General features: G+C 39.3%; 1 protein-coding gene across 1 annotated transcript in view; it reads left to right on the top strand.

Moving 5' to 3' along the window:
- The first annotated feature begins 10681 nt into the window (after positions 1-10681).
- Positions 10682-27470, top strand: part of LOC133125899 (divergent protein kinase domain 1A-like) — a 43155-nt gene continuing 26366 nt past the window's right edge. Inside the window, exons 1-2 of the mRNA XM_061237619.1 lie at positions 10682-10786; positions 10894-10977. Of these exons, the coding sequence (XP_061093603.1) occupies positions 10927-10977 (51 nt within the window). The 5' untranslated portion in view covers positions 10682-10786; positions 10894-10926. The remainder of the gene's footprint in view (positions 10787-10893; positions 10978-27470) is intronic.

Genomic DNA, 27470 nt, shown 5'->3' with positions numbered 1-27470 from the left:
TGGCTTGGATGGCGAAGTATTATCACACGTTCACAGTTCTTATAGTCTATGCCACAAGATATATTCAGATAGTAACACAATTCCAATTCGCTGGGCGTATATGTACATTTGAAATTACTCGAAGTGGGCTAAAATATTGTTGTCTTTCCCTGTGAATAGATTAACACGTATATTGCAGACCGTAGGTACCACTCGCCTGTTTTTCTTTTCCATTAAATTCGCGAATTATCTATGACGTCACAGGCAAACGGTTCAATTGACCAATTAACCAAAATAACTAGTACATACTAAAGACAGTTACCTTCCCTTCTGATTTCAGAACAAGTAATCTCTCTACGAATAAGTATACACTTTACTATACATGTCCTGGCAAAAAAACAAAAAACAAAAAAATAATTAAAAAAATAAATACAGACTGTTAACAAATGCTGAGCAGTTGGACAAAGAATGAGAAGATGGATTGGGAGGACAGTTGTACAGAAGATGAGAGTTGGCCAGAGGATGATAAGATGGAGTGGGAAAGCAGCTGGACAGCAGACAACATAATGGAGTGGGAGAACAGCTTGACAGAGGACAATACAATGGACTGGGAGAACACGTGGACAGAGGAAGAAAATATGGAGTGGGAATGGAGCTAGACCATGAGGAGATGGAGTATGAGGACAAACTCAGTGCCCGTATATTGTCTTTACGTATGTGTTGCTATGAGTAACACCAACAATTCTAAAGAGCTAAATTTGAGTTATTTTGCATGCTGATTGATTGTTCCCTCTAATGTGCCATTATAAGCCAGGCAGCTGAAACTGATGACTGAAAACCACTGGCTTACCTACACAGCATAAGAGGGGGCTGTTGAAAACTGGATAGAGAGAAGGCTGTGAAAAAGAAAGTATGATCACAACTGAAATCAAGCAATAACACACCTGGAGAGGGTGATATCTTTTCCCCCTCGACTATTTCTTGCCATAGTCGTATATTAGTTGTAGCATCACCTTTAACATAGCCAACAGACACCAGCAATGATTCCTGCATTTATCTTTTTTTATACTTGGAAAAAGACCAGTTTTTACCATTTTTATTTTTTGAACAGTATTCCTGGGCAGACATTGCAGTCTACTTAAAATTCAGACAACTCTGATATGATAATAAATATATATTAAATAAATATGAATGTATACACTCAGTGAGCACTTTATTAGGTAGACCTGTAAACCAGGTTGGTAACGCAAATATTTAATAGCCCATCATGTGCCAGCAAAAAAAAAGTATGTAGACATGGTCAAGACATTTAGCTGTTGACCAAATGTCAGAATGGGGAAGAAATGTGATCTAAGTGACTTTGATCTTGGAATGATTTTTAGTGCCAGACAGGGAGGTTTGATTTTTTCAGAAATGACTAATCTCCTGGGATTTTCATGCACAACAGTCTCTAGTGGTTGTAGAGAATGGTGCGAAAAACTAAAAAATCCAGTAAGCAGCAGTTCTGCGGGCAGAAGCGCATTGTTAATGAAAGAGGTCAAAGGAGAAGGGCCAGACTGGTTAAAGTTGACAGGAAGGTGACAGTAACACAAATAATCACATTACATAATAAAAACATTACAACATTAGAGCATCTCTTAATGCTTAATGCATCAAAAAGTGTATAGGCTACAGAAGACCAATAAGTAAAAAAGTTTTAAAAAATGTCTCATAAATACGTAATAAAGTGCTCATTGAGTGTATAATTACAATAATTGTCAAGTATATAAGGAAATCCCTGAACAAGCTCTGTCTTTATAACAATGCAGATAGATAGGTAATGTACGCATAATTGAAACAATGAGGAAGGCTGAATAGAATCGGGCCATGACTTGTGGCCAATACAATCTGTATCTAGTCTATCAGCATCTGGAACACTGCAGGATGGATATAAAAATACTCCACCACTTCCACAAGAAGGTCAAACATGGTTATTTGAAGGAACTGGACAGCAATGTCTTTGGCACAATTCCGGAATATCAAATTAAAATAATAGCAAGAGGAAATCTCACAGTGAATAAGTTCAGCTGTCTTCGTCACTAAAGCTCTTGTCAAACACCCACACACCTCATTCAAAGTCACAGAGGTCTCCCCTTGGCAGCCATGGAAGACATAATTAGCCATAACTATAGAGTACCCCGGTGTTCTGGTTAAATTCCAAACCCTTGCTCAACCTGCCACCTAATAAGCCCTAGATTTATTTTGGCTAAAGAACTGTTCTCTCCAACCTCAGCTGATCTGCGATGAACATTCTGGTGCAAAATGCTACCGTTAGCATCACCCAGGTGGGTGCTATACATCAGTGGTGGTTGAGGCGAGTTTCCCCCTCAACACTGTAAAGCCGGATGATGAGAATGTGCAAAATAAATTCTAGGAATTATTATTATTATAATAACTAGAGGCAAGCAGGTCATTTTTAAATGTCTGACCCTATGCTCTGTTATTTGCCTCCTGACTGGTGAGGATATCCGTCTGGTAGCTTCTGCTTTGCATGTACCCAGGTGTCTCAGTTTGTCAATTACCTGTAGAACATTTCATACATATTTGTGAATCTATGAATTGTATTTTTCAGTGATTCTTGGTTTCTGCAAGTTATGTTTTACAAAAATGTATTTTATAGGCTACTGAAATCCTTTATCCTATTTAATTCATAGTATTTTGGTTTTAAATGCCTACTGATTAAACCATTTTAGGTGCCATTTACAATATACTGTGTAAGGAATTGTATGCATATATTTATCACAATCAAACGACATTGTCACGCAACGTGGAGCAGAGGAATCAGAAGCAGACAGGAGTGCAGAAAAATGGCAGGTTTAATGAAAATGCAGGGGCAGGTACAGATATCCACAAAAGCCACAGAAGAGTCCAAGGAAGCAGGCAGTGGTCAAACAGGAAATCCGGATACAAAAATATACAAGACAGAATGTCACAAGGGCAAGGGCTCGGGAAACAAGGGCTCGGGAATAAGGGGGCTAGAACAGGGGGAAGGAATAAAGGGCTTGGGACTCAAAAACAGGACAAGACAAACTAGCAAGGTGCAATTGAAAAGGACAGGTAAATACACAGGGGAATGAGACAAACTAGGCGGGGCATGGGAGTGAGGACGGTCTAACAAATAAACATCAGGTGAGACACATGAAACGGTAATAGCACAATAACGAGCAAGGCCCTTAACCCTGCATTGCTCCAGGGGAGGATTGTCTGCTTAGTCTAATCAACTGTACGTCGCTCTGGATAAGAGTGTCTGCCAAATGCCAATAATGTAATGTAATGTATGTCACTCTGGATAAGAGCAAATGCCAATAATGTAATGTAATTTAGCAGGTGCTGCTAGCTAGATTAAGTAAAGCATACATTTATTTTGTTCAGCAAAATGCTATTGTCTCAGGTGTGGCCATCCCTTCCTACCAGAAACCATTCAAGTCACTCTCAGTCAAATATGTCAGATGTCAGTATATTACATTTGTGGCAGAGAAATGTGGCACCAGTGACAATGCAATTCAGTTTCAAGCAAGGTCAAATTTCTCTCTGTTACAATGCCTATTTCACGAAGATCGGACATTTATAACTTGAGACGGGTGCGTGGGGGTTGGACCCAAAATGCACGACTCAGATACAATGGGTAGATAAAGTCCCGTCAGGGCTTTATTCGGGTGTATGTTTAACAGTAACCAGTCTACGTAACAATAAACATGAATCAAAACATCACACAAAACAAAACTAAGACGATAACCACTCAACATAACAAGGTAAAATAATCGTAACGAAACATAACTAGACATGACGAGAAAATAAATCGTAACAAGAAATAAACTAAACAACATGACGAACCTAGACTAACATAATACATGATATGGCAATACGTGACTAAGACAAAATGAATCAACATAAAACATGGCAAGACAGACCTGAAACGTGACATAACTGTCTGAGATGAGGCCTGCTCACATGACAAATATTTTCTATATTTATATATAAACAATTTGATAAATAAAATTGACATATTACCATCAGTGGAACATCAGCAAAAATGGTATAGACAGGTCAACTTCATGCTGGATTATGAACAGTGACCAAAATCTTGACCAACAGTATTAAGTGGCCCATGAGAAGCCTTGACAAAAGATATCAAGTAAATGGGACAATCGGGCTTATTTTTATTAAACAGCAGGTTGATACCTGCCCTTCAATGTTGGTTACAAACCTGCAATAAAATGCTTCCATTGTGCAAATGTAAATTTGGAAAGTGAAATTGCATCCAAAATGCAGTATGTCAATGACCTCTGTTCATTTTCACCCTCGTGGGCCTTGCGAATGCAAGTTTGTTTGGTGTGTATGTACACAGTACGTGCTACTTGGAGGCATTACATCCTGAGCTTGTGTAACAATAATACATACACATACTGGTAGTTGGTCTTGTGACTAATTAGACTGAGACTGTTTTATCGGCTCCAGTTCTTTGATTTCCTGTACTCTACTTCCTTTGTCTAAATAAAAGCAACATTTGGGTTATATATAAAAGCATGTTCATTCTTGTTTATAGCTAAGTGCACTACATCACTGGTAAGGACAGTTTTGACCAAACTGGAGTCAATGCTGGGCATGTGACCTCACAAGATGAAAATAATGGTTTCAGTTCAGAGCTTGATACTTACCAATGGTGGCTTGTGAGCGGGAAAGTTTTTTACGGTAATATTGTTCAATCACAAAATTGTGTGCTAGCTTTTTGTGCCTATAATTTGTTTTAGCATATGGGCAAAGATATTATTCATTTTCTGTGCTCACATTCCAGAGTCTGCTCAAAAAAGTATAGACTTGTATATTAGCATTCATTGTGTCACGTTTCAGGTCTGTCTTGCCATGTTTTATGTTTATTCATGTTGTCTTAGTCACGTAGTGTCTTATCATGTATTATGTTAGTCTAGGTTCGTCATGTTGTTTCCTTACGATTTATTTTCTTGTCATGTCTAGTTATGTTTCGTACTATTATATTACCTTGTTATGTTGATTGGTTATCGCCTTAGTTTCGCTTTGTGTTATGTTTTGATTTATGTTTATTGTTACGTTAACTGGTCGTTGTTTATGCATACACTTTTACATGTCTTTCCGCAAACCTTGCGTTCCGCCTTTTCTCTCTCTCTCCTTCTGTCATTCACTCCCTAATTGTTTCCATTTGTCTATTTACTAAAACTACTAACGCTAGATCAGGATTGGGTAGAAACTAACAAACTAATCATGTGTTCATGTTACCTTACGTTTCTCGTGCATGTCATTTACTAATTTACTAATGCTAGGGCAGGATAGGTTTATTACTAACGATTACTAATCTCCTTGTTAAACTTGTCATCCATCGCACCTGTTTTCCATTTCCTTGCTACGCTCTAACTAATTGTCTACACCTGTCTACACCCGCATTTATAGCCCAGTCGCGCAACTGTTCTTCGTGAAATTGTCTGCCTCGGTTTACCACGCAACTCTTGAGCATTTACGACCATTGATTACACGTTACGAGCCAAGCCTGTTTACCGACCATTGATTATTGATTTCTGTTTTGTGACCATCGTTTGTTTTTTGACCACGTCCTCGCCTACCGTTTTTGTACTTTTGCTTCGCTGATTGTTTCATGGTTTCGACTCCCTCTTCGCCCACGACTACGCCTCTGCCTGCCGTCCGTCTGTTCATCTGCCCCGCTGACAGCTCTCCTGCTACCGGACCTCCCTGCGCGTCTACCGACTACGAGTTTGCCTCTTCCCTCGGCACCGTGCTTTTTGTTTGTTTACTATTTGTTTGGCTGGATCTACGTGTATGGACTTTGCTTGTTTTGACTACGCTCCTGGGATTCGTCCCGAATAAAGCCCTGAGGGGTCTTTATATTACTATTGTTTCTGAGTCGTGCATTTTGGGTCCAACCCCCACGCACCCGTCTCACATTGTGCATTGAAGGTGGTAATATGTATAATTCCAAACATTATCACAATATTGTGGCGATATATTTATAATTAATTATATTCCATTCATATAAGAGATATGAAGAGGAAAGAGAGAACACACATTTGAGAAGGCTTTGGTATTAATTGTCAATGGATTATTTGGATAGTTTGGTCTAAAACCCTCAAATAAACCTTTACTTAATCTTCATGTATTATACGTTATACAACAGAAGTGAGTACACCGCTGTGCAATATCACTTAAATGTCAAATGATTCAATATTTCATCGCCTCGCAATAATTGCATTATTTCTAAGTTGACAAGTATTTCCTCTTATGAACAATCAAAAACAAATGCGTAAAAAAAAACGTAGAAACTCAATGCAACAAAATTGAGTACACCTGTGCTTTCCAATTTGCCTAGTTGCACTAATTGCATGAACATGGTTATAAAATGACCTGTATCTATCGGCATGTCTGCCACCACATAGATCCAAATCTGATTGTGAGACTTCACAAAGATGGAAAATGATACAGGAAGATTGGTGACCAATTCAAAATCAGTAGAAACACAGTTGCAGCAGTAATCAGGAGGCATGGAACGAGACATAGTACCACTAATCAGAACCGCACTAGCCGTCCTCCTAAAAGGGCGCCACAGACAGTGCGCTACTTGCACAATCTATCTCTGAAAAACAAACGGGCAAGTGCTTCAGACTTGGCACAGGGGTTTTCAATGGAAATCTGAGTTTCTGTGGCAGCTCAGACAGTGTGAAGGACATTGCATAGCGTCAACCTCTATGGACCACGTCCAAGAAAAAAACCCTTGCTTGCTCTTCGGCACAAAACTGCAGAGATTGAACTTTGCTAGAGCATGAAAAGATGATGAATATTGGGAGCGCATTCTTTGGTCAGGTGAGACCAAGATAGATTTGTTTGGCTCAGACGGGGTCCAGCATGTTTGACGTGAACCTGGCCAGGTCTACCACAGTGAATGCATAGTCCTTCCTGACAGTGCTATGATATGGGGCTGCATGAGTGCAAAAGGTGTTGGGGAGATGACATTTATAGATGGCACCATGAATGCCTATAGATATACCAAAATACTGGCTGACAAGACTCCCAGTCTCCAGAAGCTTGGCAGAAGAGGATTATTCCTGCATGATAACGAGCCCAAGCACACTGCTAAAATCACGCCAGAGTTTCTAAAGAAGAAAAGTGAAAACTATGACCTGGCCAAGTATGTCGCCTGACTTGAATCCAATCGAACACCTTTCGGGTATTTTAAAGTGAAAGCTAGAGCAACACAACCCAGCAAAGAGCAGCTGAAAAATATTGTCTCTGAAGAATGGCAGAACATCTCTCCAGAAATTTGTGCCACACTGGTATCCTCCATGCTGAGGAGGATTAAGTCTGTCATGAAAAATAAAGGTGGACATGCCAAGCATAAAAGATTTGAATCTCAGTAAGGAAGGTGTACTGACTTTTGTTGCATTGAGTTCCTACTGTGGGGCCCATATTTTTTATATAGTATATCTAAACTGTTAGTTTTTAATTTTACATAAGCGCAAATACCCTACTGTTCAACTTAGAAGTAATGAAATTACTGTAAGGTAATACAATTTTGAATTATTTGAGTGATATTGCTCAGGGGTGTACTCATTTCTGTTGTATACTGTAAATAGCGTTTTGTGGATCAGCATGCGTCACATGGCTGAACACCAGCCCTTCCTGACAATCTTGAAATTCGCCTTGTTTGGGGGACGAACACTAGAGGTCACTGTTGCCAGGAATTTTGCATTTTAAGAACGTCAGCCTGGTTTCGCTCAACTTCTGCATATGCTGTAATGTCATACCATATCACATCAACATTTTATGTAATATATTGGTTTTACTTTAAACATTACATTGTTGTAATGTTTAAACATCTTTTTAAAATAACACTGTGTTTTCCTCCCATTACATGAGGTCGATGCTTTAACACTGGACAAGTCAAAGTACCAAATCTTGTACAGTGAAGACCAAAGAGAAAATCGTTTTAGTCTTAACCTAAAACACTACAAAAAATACTAGCATACCAACTGGAGGCTCTATATAAACTTGGGCTATACGTATCTAAATAATTTCCTGCTGTGAGATCCCATACAGAAATCTGATACAGTGCAGTCTGTAAGTATTTGGACAGTGGTACACATTCAGTGGCTCAATAATCCAGCACATTATATTTGAAATGAAATAATGAATATGAAAATGTGCTTAATGTGCAGACAGTCACATTCAATTTGAGGGTATTTACATCCATATCGGGTGGTCCATGTAGGAATGACATCCATTTTTATAGATAGCCCAACCTCCATTTTAGGAGACCAAAAGTAATTGGACAGTTGGCTTCTCAGCTGTTTCTGAATAGTCAAGTGTACAGAATCGCTTCCTTAGGGCATAAGAAAGCCTTCAATGTCGAGTCTTGGTTCTTGATTTTGACTGCCTTTGGAGTCTGTTTTTGGCAGAAGACCAGAGTTGTGTCAATGGCAGTCAAGGATGCTATCATGAGGCTGAGAAATAAGAAAAAAGGGTTTCCTCCGGGTACTCCGGTTTCCTCCCACAGTCATGCAGGTTAGGCTGATTGGAGAGTCTAAATTGCTCATAGGTATGAGTGTGTGAGTGAATGGTGTGTGTGCCCTGCGATGGACTGGCAACTGCCTTTCGCCCAATGTATGCTGGGATAGGCTCCAACCCCCCTGCAACCCTGTTCAGGATAAGCGGGTTAGGATAATGAATGAATGAATGAATGAATGAACTTTATTTCAGTTTGTGTTCATTTTTCCAATTAATTTTGTTCCAATAAATTTGGGGGAGACTACATATAAAGGGCTGTAATTCACCCAATATGGGTGTAAAAACCCTCACATTAAAGCTGAAAGTCTGCACTTTAACTGCATAGTAATTGATTTATTTCAACTGTTTGTTTGCTGGCGTATAGAGCAATAATAACAAAATATGTGTCACTGTCCAAATACTTAAACACTGCATGTAACATATACAGTATCTTTATATCTGAGAAAATATATGGCACATACATGAAATTGGCAATTACTATATTTTGAAATATATGTTGATATAAGTACAATGTGACATATAGTTTTATACATAGAGCAGTATGCAAAAGTTTGGCCACCCCAATCAAAAAGGATTTTACGTGACCTCTAAAGGTACAATGTTAAACATGACACATTTCTTAAAATTTTAAAGCAAGATTACTTTTTTTTATTTTTAATTTACAGTTAGAACATTTTTTTTTTTTTTTAAGTCAAAAGTTTGGGAAGGCGGCACGGATGGTGCAGTGGGTAGCAATGCCGCCTCACAGCAAGGAGGTCCTGGGTTCGAATCCCCGTCGGCCGGGGCCTCTCTGTGTGGAGTTTGCATGTTCTCCCCGTGTCTGCGTGGGTTTCCTCCGGGTACTCCGGTTTCCTCCCACAGTCCAAAGACATGCACGTTAGGCTGATTGGAGAGTCTAAATTGCCCGTAGGTATGAGTGTGTGAGTGAATGGTGTGTGTGCCCTGTGATGGACTGGCGACCTGTCCAGGGTGTATTCCTGCCTTTCGCCCAATGTATGCTGGGATAGGCTCCAGCCCCCCTGTGACCCTGATCAGGATAAGCGGGTTCAGATGATGGATGGATGGAAAAGTTTGGGAACCCTGTCAGTTAATATTTTGTAACTCCTCTTCTGGCAACGATAACAGCTTGTAAATACTTCCTGTAGCCAGCTAAGAGTCGTTCAATTCTCGCTTTTGGAATTTCCCCCCATTCTTCCTGGCAGAGCACCTCTAGCTCTAATATTCTTTGGCCTCCTTGCATGTACGCCACGTTTGAGTTCTCTCTCCACATATTTTCAGTAATATTCAAATCTGGGGACTGTGTTGGCCATTCAAAAATCTTTATCCGTCTTCCCTGGAGGTACTGCATGGTTGAGATCGAGGTATACTTTTGATCATTGTCTTGCTGGCATACCAAACCTCTCTTCCAACTTCAATGTCTGGACTGACCTTTGAACATTAGCTTCTAGAATTTCTTGATATTCTTGATATTGGTGGAATCCATTCTTCCTTCCACTTCCTCCAGCTGCCACACAACGTGTTCCTTTCCGCACCATTTGTCTTTGCAGATTTGTGTATGTGTAAGTTGATAATCATATACAGTACTACTCAGCTGTTCACATTGCTGTACAATAATAATTAATAGTAATCTACTTCGAAAACTTGACCAGTTACCAATTGTTGCCTAGAATAGCCTACACTTTAGCGCTATGGGCGACTTTTGCTATTTAACAACACTCCAACTACATACTAAATTTACACACTGCATTTATAAAATATAAATATATAGGCTCTCAATATTCATGAATAGCCTAACTACGTTCTCCTATTTTCAGACAGAGATTAAGCTTGGCCACTTTGCTGCGTTAATTTTATAAGAGCACGGTCGGCTACTGATGCCATTTTGTTATAACATAAAGTATTTGTTTAGGCTAGCAGCAAAACACTGTAGCTTAGGCTACTGTAATATGTGGCGTTATAGCTCATGTAGTTACTTAGTTTACATTAAAGAAACGCTAAGATGGGACGCTTTTAATACTCAAGTGAATGTAGTAATTTATGTCGGCAAAATCATCCTTTGCCTTTATCCATTGCACAAGATTGAACTAGTCATTGGAACTCAGGCTAACCGCAGTTCGTGGAAGACAGCCGTGATTGAGGAGGTGCTGTATTGTAGCAAGAAGCGGACTTAGAAGCAGAAGAAGCAGAAACCCGTCCAGAACGGGAGACTAAACATGACTTGGTAACGGACACCGCATGATCCATACAGCAGATCTTTACGATTTCTAAACACGCTGAGTGAAGATGAGAGAACGTGTTTTATTAAGTTAATTTGCGATTTTTCTGCAGGTTGGTTGTGTGAGATGTACAATTATATTTGCCATGGCGAGGGGTCTGCTTGCTGCATGGCTGAAAAAGCCCTACTACATTCAGGTAGGCCACTAAGAAATTAAATAACTAAAAATTCGATGAGGACTTCAATCTTCATGTAGGCTATGCCCCGTGTGCTGCGGGACGTTTTAGCCTATATGCGCTGATTTGCATGACTGGACTCCCGACTCTGTAAACAGACGTGCACGACAGTCTGTTGCTAGTTTCCTTAATAGGCTACTTTGACATGTTTCACTTCTCTAAATATTAACGTTGAGCCTTATCATAAGCTGTCTGTAAAAGTTGTCAAAACAGTCTTTACTGTTTTCCAACATGGTTGTCCTCGCTTCTTTTGCGTGAAGTGGATTTCAATCGTCACGCCTAAAACAGGATAGCCTACAGCATTTAACATACCAATATGTCCCATCAATGAGGTTTGCCTATTTAAAAAACGAAATGCCTACTGTAGCCTACGTAAGATACAGTTTATGTGCAATACAAAATATCGTAATTACCCCAGTATCTAGGCTACTGTAGCTTCTGTTGCAGCTACTAAATGGTTAATTTAGGCTGTTGTCCGTGAATCAAAGTAGAAATGAAAGCTGTCAAGTCTAGAAACGCTTCAAGTGCATGAAACACAAATTCGATAAATAGATAAGCTGTCAGACAGGCAGACAGGTGCTTACATATGACATCCTTTATTTGATTCATGTTCATTTAGCCTACTGTACTGTAATTTAAATGTGGACTAAGAATACTGTGCAGGTAGTGCAGGTGCTGTAATTTACTACCATAGACCAATTGTGTCATGTACTGAGGACTATTCAGAATGCCAGGACATGTAGATCAGAGCAAGCAAGATTCAATATTACAACTATGTTATCATGTGTTATAGTGACTCAAGACAAAAAGCACTTATTCTGCACCATACATAGAGCCACTGGTTTGCTTCACAAACCATCTTGAATTTATACATGTATTTCTGTCACTATCCTCCTGGGGTCCCTGTAGACACCCAAACTGCGCAGTTGAGTGACTAATTATAACATAACGATTGAGTGGCTTATGATATACTGTAATGTGACTAACTCATGGCTAATGGTGACATTTTCAAACATAAATTAGTGTACCTACTATGGGGAGAGAGAAAGACTGAAACAGTATCTACCTGCTACACTGTGCAGATAGATTACATTACATTACATTAATAGCATCTGGCAGACGCTCTTATCCAGAGCGACTTACAGTTGATTAGACTTAGCAGGAGACAGTCCTCCCCTGGAGCAATGCAGGGTTAAGGGCCTTGCTCAATTGGCTCTTAGTAGCTCTTATTGTGGCTACACCGGGATTAGAACCTCCGATCGGGTCCCAGTCATGTACCTTAACCACTACGCTAGATATAATGTATTTTGCACAACCTGCCAACAAAAAAGATGCCCATGAGCAAAATAATTTAGAATCTTGTCTGATATCACAGATATGAGGAACTCCTGGGCAATGGAATTGTTAATATCCAAGTAATCTATAGCTTCTGAAGTAGACTCTATTGGCTTCTTAAGGATGGAGGACTGAAATGCACCTTAAAGTTGTCCAGTTCTCAAGGGTTTAAATACTTGTGGGCAGAAGTACTGATTTCCATCATAAACTTTACAGCACTGTCAGCCACATTGAAGTATTGCAAAAATATAAGCACCTCACCTCAAAAGAGCTTAGTGAGCTGTTGAGTGAGCTTGATTTACTTTTTTGGCAGACAGACATTCCTCATAGGCATGTGCTCAGGGCTTGTAAACACATAGTTGGCTGGTGCTGTTTCAATGTCGGGACATGTCGACCCTGACAAGTAGAACCGGACCTTTGCCTGTTTGTTTTTTTTCTTCACGTGCACACAGCGTTCAGTGCCGCCGCCTTGAGTAGCAAGGTCACGGAGATAACAGAATGTGACAGTAGTCTGAGCTTCACGGCTGCCCTTCATCTATGTAGGCCAGCTTCACCCCAATGACAATAACCAAGTGAGAGCTCAGATACAATCACATGTACACCCCAGACTTTCTTGACTGAGAATAGGTTTGTGTGCTACCTGTGTTGCTTGATGCTTACTGTATGCTTTATGTGGTGCTACGCGTTGCTCTGTGCTTGCTGGGGACTCGATGATGCTTATGCATTGCTATCTAGTATGTGATATTATGTCATGACTCATGTTCTTTTATATTTTTTCATCAACTCGCTCAGGGACTACAGATGAAAATGAACCCTCATACAAATAGCATTTTGTTTGCCTTCTGTGATAATGCCAATTTGCATTATTGGCATTATCACAATTTGTATTAATTAATATGCACCAGGATAGCTTATTTACAAGGGAGCTCAAAGGGCCTTAAATATCATTCCAAAAGCTGATAGCTTTTTATTGCATATAACATCTGCAAAACAGTGCTGTGTGTAAATTGAGCTAAAATCAGGCTTTGGGCATAGTAACAAATGGCCAGATAAGCATTACTGCAAAATCAGATTGGGAACTTTAATCACAGGAGATTATGACACTGAGGAGCCCTACGGTGTACTCGCTTATGGATTTGAAGAAGCAGTCATATTTGGTTATGCCTTTCCTCCTGTTATTTGACACTGTGACGACTGTTACCGCATTCCACAGTTAAACTTGTTAAAATTCCACAAAAGTGGAACCATTTCTCAACCGTCATTAATTGACATTAATGTACACGTGGGAGGCTCATTCAGGCCCCTTGTCTTCACCAGTGGATATAGTTGAAGAGTTTTCTGTGCGTGGGAGGTAGGTCATCCCAGTTGCCTTAGGTTTAATTACTTTACATTGGGCAGACTGAAAGAGCACTGCCTGGAGAGCCCTGAGAACCCAGCGGTCCGGCTGTAGAAAAGGTTTCATTGCGGCTTGTTTATCTGCCAACAGAGGAATAATCCGACACGCTGGATGCAGCTTAGTCAGGGTTATCTGGCTCCGGCAGCCAGCACGTCCTCATGTTGGGAGTTAAGGAGCTTACAACGGCGAAGTCTGCTGGTGACTGACATGATGCTGATGCCGCGCTGCCGCTGTCTAGCGTGCTTTACAGGGGGATGGAAACGTTCTGCTGGAGACAATGTGCTGTGCTGAGAAACTAATCTAGAATGTAGAATTAAGGAAATCCAATGCAAGCATGTGACCACAGTGCTTCACTAATGCTTGTAATGCTTAGATATCAGATTGAGTGACCAAAAAGGCAGTTATTTTTGGTGGTATATAAACTGTTCTTTCATTAGCCAGAACACCTGATATGTACATTTATCCGATACATCAAATAACCAAGCTACAATGATATGCGAGTTTTTAGATGATCTGGTTCTTGTTTTTGTAGTTTGTTGTTGTTAAGGCATGTACAGTCCCTACAATACAATATTTGCCAAATGAAGCTGTGTAATCCTTTCATAGAATACACTCAGTAAGCACTTTATTAGACTCGTTTTTAGACTTACTGGTTTCTGCTGTGGTAAGGTTGCTCTTCTGCATACCACGGTTGTAATGTGTGGTTATTTGTGTTACTGTCACTTTCCTGTCAGCTTCTGGCCCTTCTCCTCTGACATCTCTCATTAAAAAGGCATTGTTGCCTGCAGAATTGTTGCTCTCTGGATGTTTTTTGTTTTTTGCACTATTCTCTGCAGACTCTACAGACTGTTGTTTGTGAAAATCCCAGGAGTTCAGCAGTTTCTGATAAGCACCCAAAACATGGCATAAAACACTTATATAAAATACACCGGTCCGGACTTAAAAGGCGCCTTCAAAAGTGGAATCTTCACAAAGTCTCTCCCCAACACTGCGGAGGCTACCAGCTTTGTTCATTTTGGCCAGGTGAACCCAGTTACACACAACTGCTTATGCAGGAGCCAGCTACAGGCACACAGAGGCTCCAGCAAAGGGAAACGTAACAATACCACATAGCACTGTAAGTGCAATAATAAAAAGGCATAAAACATATTGGATGGTTGAAAACTTGCCAGGAGGAGGAAGCAGTGCATATCATCCCCACTGACAGTAAGGAAGGTGGTGAGGGAGGCCATAAGTAACCAAAGAATTGCAGTTTAAGATTGCAGAGATTGGTTGTGTCTTTGGGTCACCAAATCTAAAAAATAAACATACAGTAGCACCTCACCTCTACCAGTAAATGCTTTGGAAGGGTGGCAGGAAGACAGCCCTTACTGAGCACAATAAACAAACCCATGCATCTTGAGTTTGCCAAAAATCATTGGAATTATGGCAGGAAGAGTGCTATGGACAAATGAGACATTTGGAACATTTGGCCATAATCACCATCAACATGTTTGGCAGCAAAATGGAATGCATACAAGGAGAACAACCTCATACCTACTGTCAAATATGGGGGTGGGTTATTGATGTTTTGGTGATGTTTTGCTGCCAGTGGTCCAGGGGCACCATTTCAGATCAGTAGCATAATTCATTTTAAAAAGTACCAGGAAATCTTGGCAGAAAAGCTTCAGATGTCATAATGTAATTCATTCTCAGGACTTGCCTGCTGTTTTACAAACCGTCATTTTCCTATTCTTTGTTTTTTGGTTGTTGAATTCACTACTATACTGTGTGATTCTGCAACTAATTTTTCCAGAAGTAGTTGTTGTAATTTTATAAGCACCCAGCTTTTTTCTCGAGGCATTAATGAATTGAAGAGCACTGTATGGGGTCATTGTTCATGGAGGGAGTAAAGCAATTTGCCTGAATTAATTTATATCTACATACATATCCCTGTGGTTTCACAAAATACTTCAGTACTGTGCTTGTCCTCTGTCAATTTATATGTGTCATATACTATATGGGTAGCTTATTTACAACCTTGACACCTGTTATTGCTGGCTGCATTGACCTAGAACCTATGGAGCATTATTATAAATTTGATGACTATGCATTGCTATGCAATATGAAATTTCACAGTCAAGGTATGACTGACATTACACATTTTGCTTTTGCCTGATAGTATGTACAAGTTGGGGAGTAGAGCTTGGATTTATATGTGTAGCTCAGGATTTCAGTCAGAGAAGCTCAGGCAATAAATGTGTAATTGATAGTGGAATGGTAGCACTCACTCTCCCAGCACAGGTGACATTTCAGATTGAACACTGGTGGAAAACCCTTTTTTTCTCTGCAAATGTCACTTCTTCCCCTCTGTGATCTTTTATTCATTTTAAGATTTAATTTAACCCCTTAAGTCTCACCTGCCCAGGGCCAGTTCCTTTTTTCAGGACGCGATGTTCAATCACTATGGTAACAGGATTGTGTAATTGTGTAACGTGGGTGGTAAAACAAGTGTGGGGGGGACCTCACCTTCTCTGCATTTTGGAAATCCACATGACAAGAAATACGGTAATGTCAGCGTCCTTTTCACAACAAGTGTTCACATTCTAACTCACCGAAACATTGATGGAATGTCCATTGTTTACTTGGAATTTCTCTGGAGGAATTATCATTGTTGTCAGTTTCGCCATTGTATACATTGTATACAAAAGTACATAGAAATTATATTATCTACGTTTTGTATAGGCTCTCTCGAACATGATGAGCCCAAGAACAATCGTCTCTGACCAGTATTTTCAGAGAAAATGATTTACCCCTATCCTGTATAAGAAATTTCAGTATAACAGTATAAAGTTTTTTAGCTAATGACATTACGTTTCCAACGGTGTATAATTTATTAGGCTTGCATAACTAGCATTTTCAATACGCAAGCGGAGTCTGTTGTGCTTTGGCAAAAACAGTTCTTGAGCTTTTATGCCAAAAAAGGTTGACGTTTTACAACAAAAAATTTATTTTGCGATGCCTCCGTCTAAATAGAGGACTTCATTTGGAGGAGTTCCAATGAATCTCTTGTATGAGTGAATATTTCTGAGGAAGACAGTGAAAACACTGTTTTCAACACAATAGAGGGCATTTTCAGTGACGTGACCCCATTTTATACCGGTGAGCATCTAAATACATTCTGAAAATATTTGATTCTTATTCAGTATGCTTATAAATAAGGAGCTAGTCTGCTTTTGAATATGGTATTATTGTGATTATTGTACTGATTTTTTTTATGATCTTCTCGACCTGTTGCTGTCTGAGGATAGCTGCAAGGAGAGGGAGTTTGGGACAGGTAGGGGAGGGTGACAGGCAAACATAATATAATTTAGTTTCCATGTGTCCTTTTGGAGTCTCCAAATGTCCTTTGTGGAAAACTGCCTAGATATTAGAAAAAACAATGTAGAGTGCCCATTTTTGGTGATATTGTCCTCAAATTTGTAAGAGAATTTGTCTAGTGTTGTGACTTGACTCTATTGTGTTTACAAGCACACCTGCTACGGCTACAATAATCTGTATCCCGTCAAAAACAGAAAATCTTTTCAGTGAGAAAACAGCTTCCACTTTCACTGTGTTTGAGGTTCTGTAACTTACGAGTAATTCTGTAGTCAAAAGGGTTCAAGAATAGTAACCATTATATTTTGGGTATGTCATTTTGAAGCTTGTTCAAGAAAAGGGGCGATACTTTCGGGATTAATTTATTTTATTGACAAGCAGACTGCAAGCGTAATCTTTCTGGACAATCGATTTTTCACACAGGGAGAATAATGGGAACATTATTTGACCTGGGTATCATTTGAGGAAATGTAATGGTAAAGATAATCTATATATACTATACTATAAATCTAATTATTGACTTTGGCCAGCAACATGCTGTTATAATGCAATGTGCTATTATGTTCATTCTTCACAAAGAACAGGAGTGAGAGTCGTTAGCAGTATGTTCCTCTGAGGTTCTTTGCAATGCTTCTGCTGAATGAAGAGGAAAAGCTTTCTCTCAGACAGATGCTGATTTTCTCTGTGAGTGTGTGTCAGCCACTGTGGAGTTGGGATTGATAGAGAGGGTAGTATTGCATTATGACAGTTTTCTGCATTTATTATCATTTCCCGTTGTCATTAATGTGTTTTGTGAAAAAAGATTCACAAAATGAATGCACACGTTCACACAAATGGATGCATGCTTTTATACAGTATAGGATACTGGCTGACCTTTTGCTTACATAGGCCTTCTTGGGGTATGTTTATTCATTGAGTTGAACCATTTAAAAAATGGAAATGAATATAATTTAAGTAAATAAATGTCATAGTGGAAGGGAACAAGCATATAGGCTGATTCTTGTGTGACACATTTTTTTGCCTCAGGTTTTTGCCTCAGTTGAAAGAAAATGTAGCAAGACATCAGCACAAATAAGTATATTGTTTGAAAACTGACAGATATGCCTCATTTAATTAAATGCCATTCAAATTACCGGCCAAGTAGTATACTTGGAAGGGTAAAACACGGACAATTATAAAACATTTCAGTTCTTCAATATAGAACATAAGATTTGCTATGACAGTCTACACAGATTGCCCAAATTTAATTGGCTATTTTTACAGAGGTTTTTTTTACACTTTTATTTTTGATAATTTACATGATGTCTTCCAGGAATATATTTCATAAATTGAATTTCATATTTCAACAACATCAACTGACAGTCTCATTTTCAGGATCACTGAACCATAGCATAATCAAGCTGCTGCATGTGGATACCTTTGCAGTGAGCTAGTTTTCCCGAGTCCTACTTGCCCTTGGCTTGTTAAAATTATTTACGAGAGAATTTAGTACAGGTTGTCCCATACCCTTGTGATAGCTTATCTAAGAAGAGAGGGGTTACAGTTAGCCAAGTAGATTTTTCTCCCTACCCTAGGAATTAAGATATCCTCTGTGACATACCATTACCAGTACTGTTACCATTACTGTTATTGTCACTGTTCCAGAAATGGTCTGCTGGATATTCTCCAATATTGTAATAAATCCAAACAGACATGCAGTGGGCACCCTTGATAAATTATTGGCACCCTTGATAAATATGCACAAAAAGTACTGTAAACAAAAAAAATAATAGTTATTGACATAAGCCTTCTTTTCCAACATGCGTAAAGTAGTGCACTTTATTAATAATTCAATTGAATCAACAAGTCTTACATTTTTTTAAATAAATAAAAAATTTCCCCAAGAAATAGGTATCACAATTATTGGCACCCCTGTTTTAATATTTTGTGCAAACACCCCTGGCAAAGATGACAGCCATGAGTCTTTTTCTAGAATTTGTGATTTGTGATTTATTAAAATGTAATAAAACCCCAAAATGCCGATGCCAGATTGTTAAAAAGACTTGCAAGAACAGTAGTTTAGATGCTTATCAGCCTCTAATTTGCAAAACAGGGTAATAAAACTCCAGCCTCCCCCTTGCCACCAAGTTGTGTGCTCAAATATGAATTTGTTCTGGGAAGGTCCTTGACATTGATTATGCACAGCCATAATCAATACAGAAAATCTGTGAACATCTTGATCATTTCAAACTTAATGAAAATATCTCTTTGATATTTAACAAGGGAACAGCATGACTCACCTATGAGGAGGATTAATTTTAAGCTCTAGTGTAGTGCAGTGGTTATCACTTTCATTTATGAATTTGACAAAATGAGACCTGGATTCCAAGGCACAGATTATAAAAAAATCACTTCCCCCATTAATTATAATACTATACTACTGTAAGTATTTGGGTCTCATTCTGATTTCACAAAATGAGAGCCTTTTCTTTTCTCTTTTTTGTTTGTATCTCCATAACATCACCTTCATGTATAGTCATGTTCTGCTTTCCTGTATATATTATTCACATATGAATAAGGGAATGGAAGAAAAATGTAATATAGGTCTGTATTCTCAGAAACGCCCACGTTAAACTTGTCTGTAAAATTGTCGATGAGGTTGCTTTGAAAACAACGGGGTGTTCAAATAAATCTTACACTGCTCGTAAGATCTATTGCCAAATGTCACTGGATTGTATCAGTAGAATGTCATAAATGTAAAATTGCTGAGATTTGGGCTGCTGTATAGTGACAGCCTTTTACTTGAGGTTGAAACATCAGCAGGTTTGCTGTGCTTGCATACGCCTACTGTATGACGTGTGATGCCAGATCAAGGGCTTTTGAAAGAAACTTGCCTAATATAGGCAGAGCATGAGCAAAATACAGATGTGACTAGAGTATCAAGGAAAGATGTGCAGCTTTTGAGTTTTGTTTCATTGAGTAGCCTCTTATTTGACCCTGTTTCTATGAGGATTTTTGAGGGTCGGAGGATTTTCTGTAAGTAGCCTCTATGACAATGTTTCTATGAGGATTTTTTGAAGGTCAGTGAAAACCGCCGACATATTCCACACTTTTATGCAATTTATTTATGTTCTGTTGATAATCATTAAAGTCTGTGTACTGTATAATCTGCTATCTATAATGTGGAGATCATTTTTGAATGTAAATATGTATGAAATCTGTGCAAACAACACATTTTATGTCAGTAGATTCAGTGACGTGTTTTTCAAGGTTAGAATGATATAGGTTATTGACTCTACTTCATAAATTGACCTAACTTTTCTCAAGCCAGTACAAAACCAAAAGGGACAGACATTTACCATGCCTGATGCACGCTACATGATTTTAGCTCCAATTTAGTTATTGTTTTCGTTTTCTGAGAAAAATGTTCCATAGCAACAAATACAGTAAACGATAAATGTGTAACATTGAAACATTGAAACATTCCAATGCCAGACAGAATTTAAGTGGAAGATGAGTAATTTATTGAGTGGTTGAAATATGAGGGTGGTAAAAAGCTTAGCAGTTTAAATGTTTGGTAACATTCTATGTTGTATAGTGCTTTATAACCAGGCATGTCTGAATTAATTATTACAAATTTGAACCTTAATCATTTTTATTTCCTTGTCCTGACATTTATGCGCGGAGTGATCACTTAGGTAGACCTGTACACCAACTTGTTAATGCAAATATTTAATCAGCCAGTCTTGTGACAGCATCTAAATGCATAAAAGCAGAAAAACTTAATGAGTTAATGGTTAATGAGAGAGGTCAGAGGAGAAGGGCCAGACAACGCATCAAACTTCTAAGTGGATATGCTACAGCAGCAGAAGACTTAATAAGTCTAAGAAATACGCCTAATAAATACCTTATGAAGTGCTCACTGAGTGAGTTATAATGATTTATTATAACTATTCTTGTATATTTGTATCAGAGGTCTGATCACACAATTCAGCATTTGAAAGAAAACTGAGTTTTCATGTTTGTTCAAGTAACAATTTAGGGTTGACATCAATGTTCGAGATGCCTGATAAATAATGGGCCCCCCTAGTTAAATCGTTGTGGTCAGAGTATTGTAAATTGATTTGATAGAAAGGGTAAATATACAGTATGATCCTTGTGATTTACTGCTTTAAAATATCAGTCAAGTATTAAATAAATATTATTTTTCCAACAAGAGTATGCTTGCCTTTTTATATTTAAATCTGTTTGTTACCTTGCTGGCCAGTATCAGCTGTTGAGTAGGCAAAACTAGCAGTTGTATTTCATTGTGATTAAAGGTTAAGGAGGCTAATTGATTCCAGGCTAACCTCAGAAAAAGAATGTACAGTATTTATGATAGTTATTTAAAGCAAGGGTTCCCAAACCTAGGCCTCAAGAACCCTCAATAATATTAGTTCCACCTGACCTTACTTACAATTCTTGAAGTATAAAGAGCTGTTTCTTGGTGAACTTATGATTAGTCCGATTAGTTCTCAGAAACTGCTTTACTTTTCTGTACTGTAGCAAATGGTTCCTTTTGCAATATTTCCCATTTTGTATGGCTTAATTCAATTCAATTCAATTCCTTTTATTCATTCATTTAATTTGTATAGTGCTTTTCACAGAAGACCACTTCTTCTCGCTTTACAGAGTGACAGAGAAAAATCCTTAAGCTATGGTGAGAAAAGGAGACACCCCAGGAAAAAGAAACAGAGAAAGGCACTAAAATGTATTACTCACCAAGTCTGAAGCCCACTGTATGACCTTGTGGGCTTATAGGGTAAAAGCAGGGTAGTTATGTAACTGGATCAAGAACATGCAGAGCTTTAAAAGTCAAAAGCAGGACCTTAAGATCTGCCCCATAATGAAAGGCACTGTAAGTAATAGTTTTGGATTCAAATAATTTTCTACACTTTACTGAGCTTGTTTATTGTATTGGAACCTATGAAATACTCTCAAAAAGTCCAAACCACACCTTCTGGTCCTCAATCAATCAAGCACAGAAAAATATCTGAATCCAGATTATATATTTGACCCGGGTCTGGTGTTAATTTAGCAGAGGCACTGTCATTTCTGTATTTCATTGGCTCTTGAAGAAGTCCAGTTCAAATAATATATCTATATATGGATGGTGTAGTGGGTAGCACTGCTGCCTCACAGCAAGGAGGTCCTGGGTTTGAATCCCCGTCGGCCGGGGCCTCTCTGTGTGGAGTTTGCATGTTCTCCCCGTGTTTGCGTGGGTTTACTCCAGGTACTCCGGTTTCCTCCCACAGTCCAAAGACATGCAGTTTAGGCTGATTGGAGAGTCTAAATTGCCCATAGGTATGAGTGTGTGAGTGAATGGTGTGTGTGCCCTGTGATGGACTGGCGACCTGTCCAGGGTGTATTCCTGCCTTTCACCCAATATATGCTTGGATAGGCTCCAGCCTCCCTGCGACCCTGTTCAGGATAAGTGGGTTAGAATAATGAATGAATTAATATATATAGTTGGATATCTCGTCTTTAATTCCATCTGGTGTGTTTGTGTGGGCACATCTTTGTGTTGTATAGGGTGGTCACTTGTGAAAATGTGTAATATTGCCAGGGAGATAGGGAGGTATTTCCAGGGTTTTTGGAAGTCTTATGTGGTGAGGGCAGGAGAGGGAATGGGAATTGAACTTGCTTTATTCTGTCTATTATGTTTCTCACATACAATTTTGTAGAAAAGGAAATTATGTTCAAAGCAGGTCATTTTCTACCTGCTCTGAATGTAATTTCCTTTTCAACACAACGCGTATGAGCTGTAGTTCTGTAATAGCTGTTAATGGTCTTATGCTTGTTGCTTGAGGAATTATGCTGCAAGCAGACAATTTTATTCAGTCAGGGCATTTAAACAGTTGTGGATAAAAACTGTCCTGCATTTGGTCATGAAACAACAAATGAATAGGAACAACTTATTCATAGGAAATGTTTCAGCCATTGCCAATCCGTTCTGATCTCCTATTTCCATATTCCCTTCACCTCAGGTTTTCTAAGGATACCGCTCATGCTGAAAATATTACTGTTACTTAGCTGATGCTTTTCTGAAAACATACTTGCAGTCAGTTAGACTAAGCAGGGGACAATCCTCCCTGGAGCTATGTGGGGTTAGGAGCCTTGCTCAAGGGCCCAACAGCTGCATAGATTATATCGTGGCTACACTGGTGCTTGTAGCACCAACCTTCCGGGTCCCAGTCATGTACCACCACTACAAGCTGCAATGATTTGATAGAAAATCATTCAAGAAGTTTGTTTGATGCAGTGTTTGTTTGATAAAATAAAATGTATCATTAATTAAAAAGGCTTGAGAACATTAGGCTCTGAAAACAGTGATACAATGTTTTCCCCTCCAATACTCTGAATTTGAATGCTTTTAATGGACTGACATTAATAGCTGGCTATAGGCATTCACTTTTATTAATCAATCTCTTCCTTCTCTGATTTAACCTACATCCTTCAATTTCTCCTTTCTCAATTTCCTGCATTTTTTGATAAGACTCTTTGAGAATGTTCAGTCGCCACACAAATTGAATCACAAATTGCAGAAGAGATTGTCTAGATTCCATCTAGATTAAAATTATTTCAGAATTCCGTGAAAAGGGACATTTTTCTGGAACTTTACAACCCTCTATAGTGGCATTTTTGGATGGGTAGAAAACCTTCTGGGCAAAAATTAGGGTTCTGACAATGAAAGCCAAAGAAGCCTTATTTCACGAGGCTGAGAAATAAGAAAGAAACAGTCAGACAAAGGCCAAGCAATAGGCTTACCGAAACTGTTTGGAACCACCATACACCAGTGGTCTCATTAAGAAGAGAGAGAGCACTGGTGTATATGACATGTGACATGTGACATGAAGCACCATCCAATGAGTCGTTCAGCAGGCATTGGGTTGAATTTGAGTGGATAGGTGGTTACAGGATTGGGGTGCCATTTAGCCCTTGTAAATTTAACTTCAAATCATTTTTTAACATTAATTCCAAGAAAACATGTATTTTAACCATTAAAAAACCATTATGTTACCCAGCTCAGGTATATCCAATTTTTACAAGGTTTCTTTGCTGAAAATGGTTGCATTTTGCTCAGCCCTTTTCCCAGAACCTATGCAATGGTTTTAATATAATTTAAAAAATCCTCAATTTACCCCTTAATAAAATGTTAATTTTAAAGAATTGAATAGCTACATGTCAGAAGTTATATTCAGGAAATATAATTGGTGCTTGGTGAAAAGTATTGTGTTTGTGTTCCATTCACTGTCCTATTAGTACTAGCTCTCACTAGAAAAGTGGGGGACTAAGGCACTCAGCAACCCCTAATTTGGGTAGATGCAGGAGGTAGAAAAACAAAATCATTGCAAGCAGAATGAAACTTCATAGAAGGGCAGTGACAACTTTTAACTGTCAACAGTGAACTAAGAACAGCTTGCAGTCTAATTGAAAAAGAACAGCATTTCTTTTGTCAGCCATGATACGCATTTTCACACAGAAATTGTGAACGTCTATGGAACATTGTCATTCAGAATGTTCTGAAAAGCTACACCGTGTGATTGCTAACCAGCTTGCATGCTAACCAGTGTTGATTGCCTTGAAAATCCTTGATTAGCTGTAATGATTAGGTTCCCCACTTTTTAAAGTAGACAAGCCACCAGTATTTAATATGCATTACATTCAATGCCCTTGTAGGGTGCCATGTGGAGGCCTAATCAACTATCATCAGACTAATCAACCAGGTTACTTGTTGATTGGGTCAGGCAAGGGCTCTGACTTCTGTTTGATCTGACATCATTCACAACTTCATCAAACTTCATCAAACTTGACATTTTTCTTAAGGGGGGCACCCATCTTACCCTGTCTTCCCCCACTGTATCAGGATTAGCAATTAAAACATTAGCGTAGGCTAAGGAAGCAGTATGCCAAAATTCTTGTGAAGCACAAAAACAGTAGCATCGCTTCTATACATGACCAGTTTATTGTGGCCTTCATGAAAGCAATTCATTTGGAGCAGGAGGCAACGCATTAGAAAGTAAAGTAAACATGGATGGAATGTCTTTGATGTCCAAGTGCATCAGTATTCACCTGGTACTGCATATACTGTAAATAGTTTCAGTATGTTTGCAATTTATCCACTTGCCCCCTAAGACAATACATCAAGATTGGAGTGAGCAACAGTGTGTTTCTGGACAGCTTCCTTTTACTTTTACAGTACTGCCACATTTTGACAACGTCCATGCTGTCACGTTTCAGGTCTGTCTCACCATGTTTTATGTTGATTTATGTTTATTCATGTTGTCTTAGTCACGTAGTGTCTTATCATGTATTATGTTAGTCTAGGTTCGTCATGTTGTTTAGTTTATTTCTTGTTACGATTTATTTTCTCGTCATGTCTAGTTATGTTTTCGTACGATTATATTACCTGGTTATGTTGAGTGATTATCGTCTTAGTTTCGCTTTGTGTTATGTTTCGATGTATGTTTATTGTTACGTTAACTGGTCGTCGTTATGCATACACTTTTACATGTTTTTCCGCAAACCTTGCGTTCCGCCTTTTCTCTCTCTCTCTCTCTCGTTCTGTCCTTCACTCCCCTAATGTTTCTATTTGTCTATTTACTAAAACTACTAACGCTAGATCAGGATTGGGTAGAAACTAACAAGACTAATCATGTGTTCATGTTACCTTACGTTTCTCGTGCATGTCATTTACTAATTTACTAACGCTAGGGCAGGATAGGTTTATTACTAACGATTACTAATCTCCTTGTTAAACTTGTCATCCATCGCACCTGTTTTCCATTTCCTTGCTACGCTCTAACTAATTGTCTACACCTGTCTACACCTGCATTTATAGCCCAGTCGCGCAACTGTTCACTGCGAAATTGTCTGCCTCTGTTTTTTCACGCAACTCTTGAGCATTATTTACTGTTTGATTACACGTTACGATCCACGCCTGTTTACTGACCATCGACTATTGATTTCTGTTTTGTGACCTTCGTTTTGTTTCTCGACTACGTCCCCGCCTACCGTTTTTGTACTTTTGCCCCGCTGATTGTTTCATGGTTTCGACTCCCGCTTCGCCCACGACTACGCCTCTGCCTGCCGTCCGCCTGTTCATCTGCCCCGCTGACAGCTCTCCTGCTACCGGACCTCCCTGCACGCCTACCGACTACGAGATTGCCTCTTCCCTCGGCACCGTGCTTTTTGTTTGTTTTGTATTTGTTTGGCTGGATCTACGCTCCTGGGACTCGTCCCGAATAAAGCCCTAACGGGACTTTATTTTACTATTGTTTCTGAGTCGTGCATTTTGGGTCCAACCCCCACGCACCCGTCTCACATGCAGCGGTTATAAAGCGGGTGCATGATGCCTGTATGCACGATTCTCACTTGTACAGTAAGTACTGCCAAATTTTCAAAGCAGCACATATTTGTATGTATTTCAATGTATTTGTCTAGGGCATGGCAAGAAAGTCCTTGGTTCGAGTCCCCACTGCAACCTTTCTGTGTGGAGCCCATGTGGGTTCCCTCTGGATACTCTGGTTTCCTCTCTCAGTTCAAATATGACAGTCTAAATTGCCCCTAGATATGAGTATGTGAGTGAATGGTGTGTGTGTCCTGCGATAGGTTGACTACCTGTGCAGGGTAGTCATGGGACACATGAAAAATGATATTGTCAGCATAAACTGAGTTTGAGTCTGGGGGTGGAGTCTGAGGTACGTATTTTTAACTGAGACTGTGCTGTCCACCTCATTGGTTCCCTGAGAGAGAATGCAGATAATTATTTCCTGCTAAGAAAAACAATTAGGACAGTGCTAGAACAAGTTATCATAAGGTCAAAACATGCACTATTTCCAGGAAACGTTTACACTAGAAAATGGATAAGGCTTGGCTTGAAAGGTCTCTGGCCAAGAAAGTACAGAGAAGGATGTATTAGCAAATATAATAAGGAAAGAAGAGAGCAGTAAATGTGTGAATATACATGTAAAATACCTGTTTCCCAAGTGGGCTCTTGCCTCGCATTTGTTTTTCCCGTTGCATTCAGAAGCTGGTGACAGTGTCCTGTGGAGTTGCTATGGTGTGTGTGTGTGTGGGGGGGGGTGGATTGGCTGTTGTGGTCTGTCAGTTACCTTTTGCAGGCCTTCTGTGAGTGCTGAGATGAAACAGAACAGCATTTGACCTCACCCACAGTGAGATACGGCCCTCTGGCAGAGTGTCTGTCCCCTGGTAGTCGGGGAGGTGCATTGAAGCTTTGCCCTCGCTGTCGGCACAGAGCTTCACCAGACAGGAGGAAGAAATGCCGCAAAGCGCTCTCACCATCTGTTCCACAATATATTCGCCCTTGATTATTCCCCGATGTCAA

The sequence above is a fragment of the Conger conger genome, chromosome 4 (assembly GCF_963514075.1).
Source record: "Conger conger chromosome 4, fConCon1.1, whole genome shotgun sequence".
Taxonomy (NCBI): domain Eukaryota; kingdom Metazoa; phylum Chordata; class Actinopteri; order Anguilliformes; family Congridae; genus Conger; species Conger conger.
This window is presented reverse-complemented; position numbering and strand designations above follow the sequence as displayed.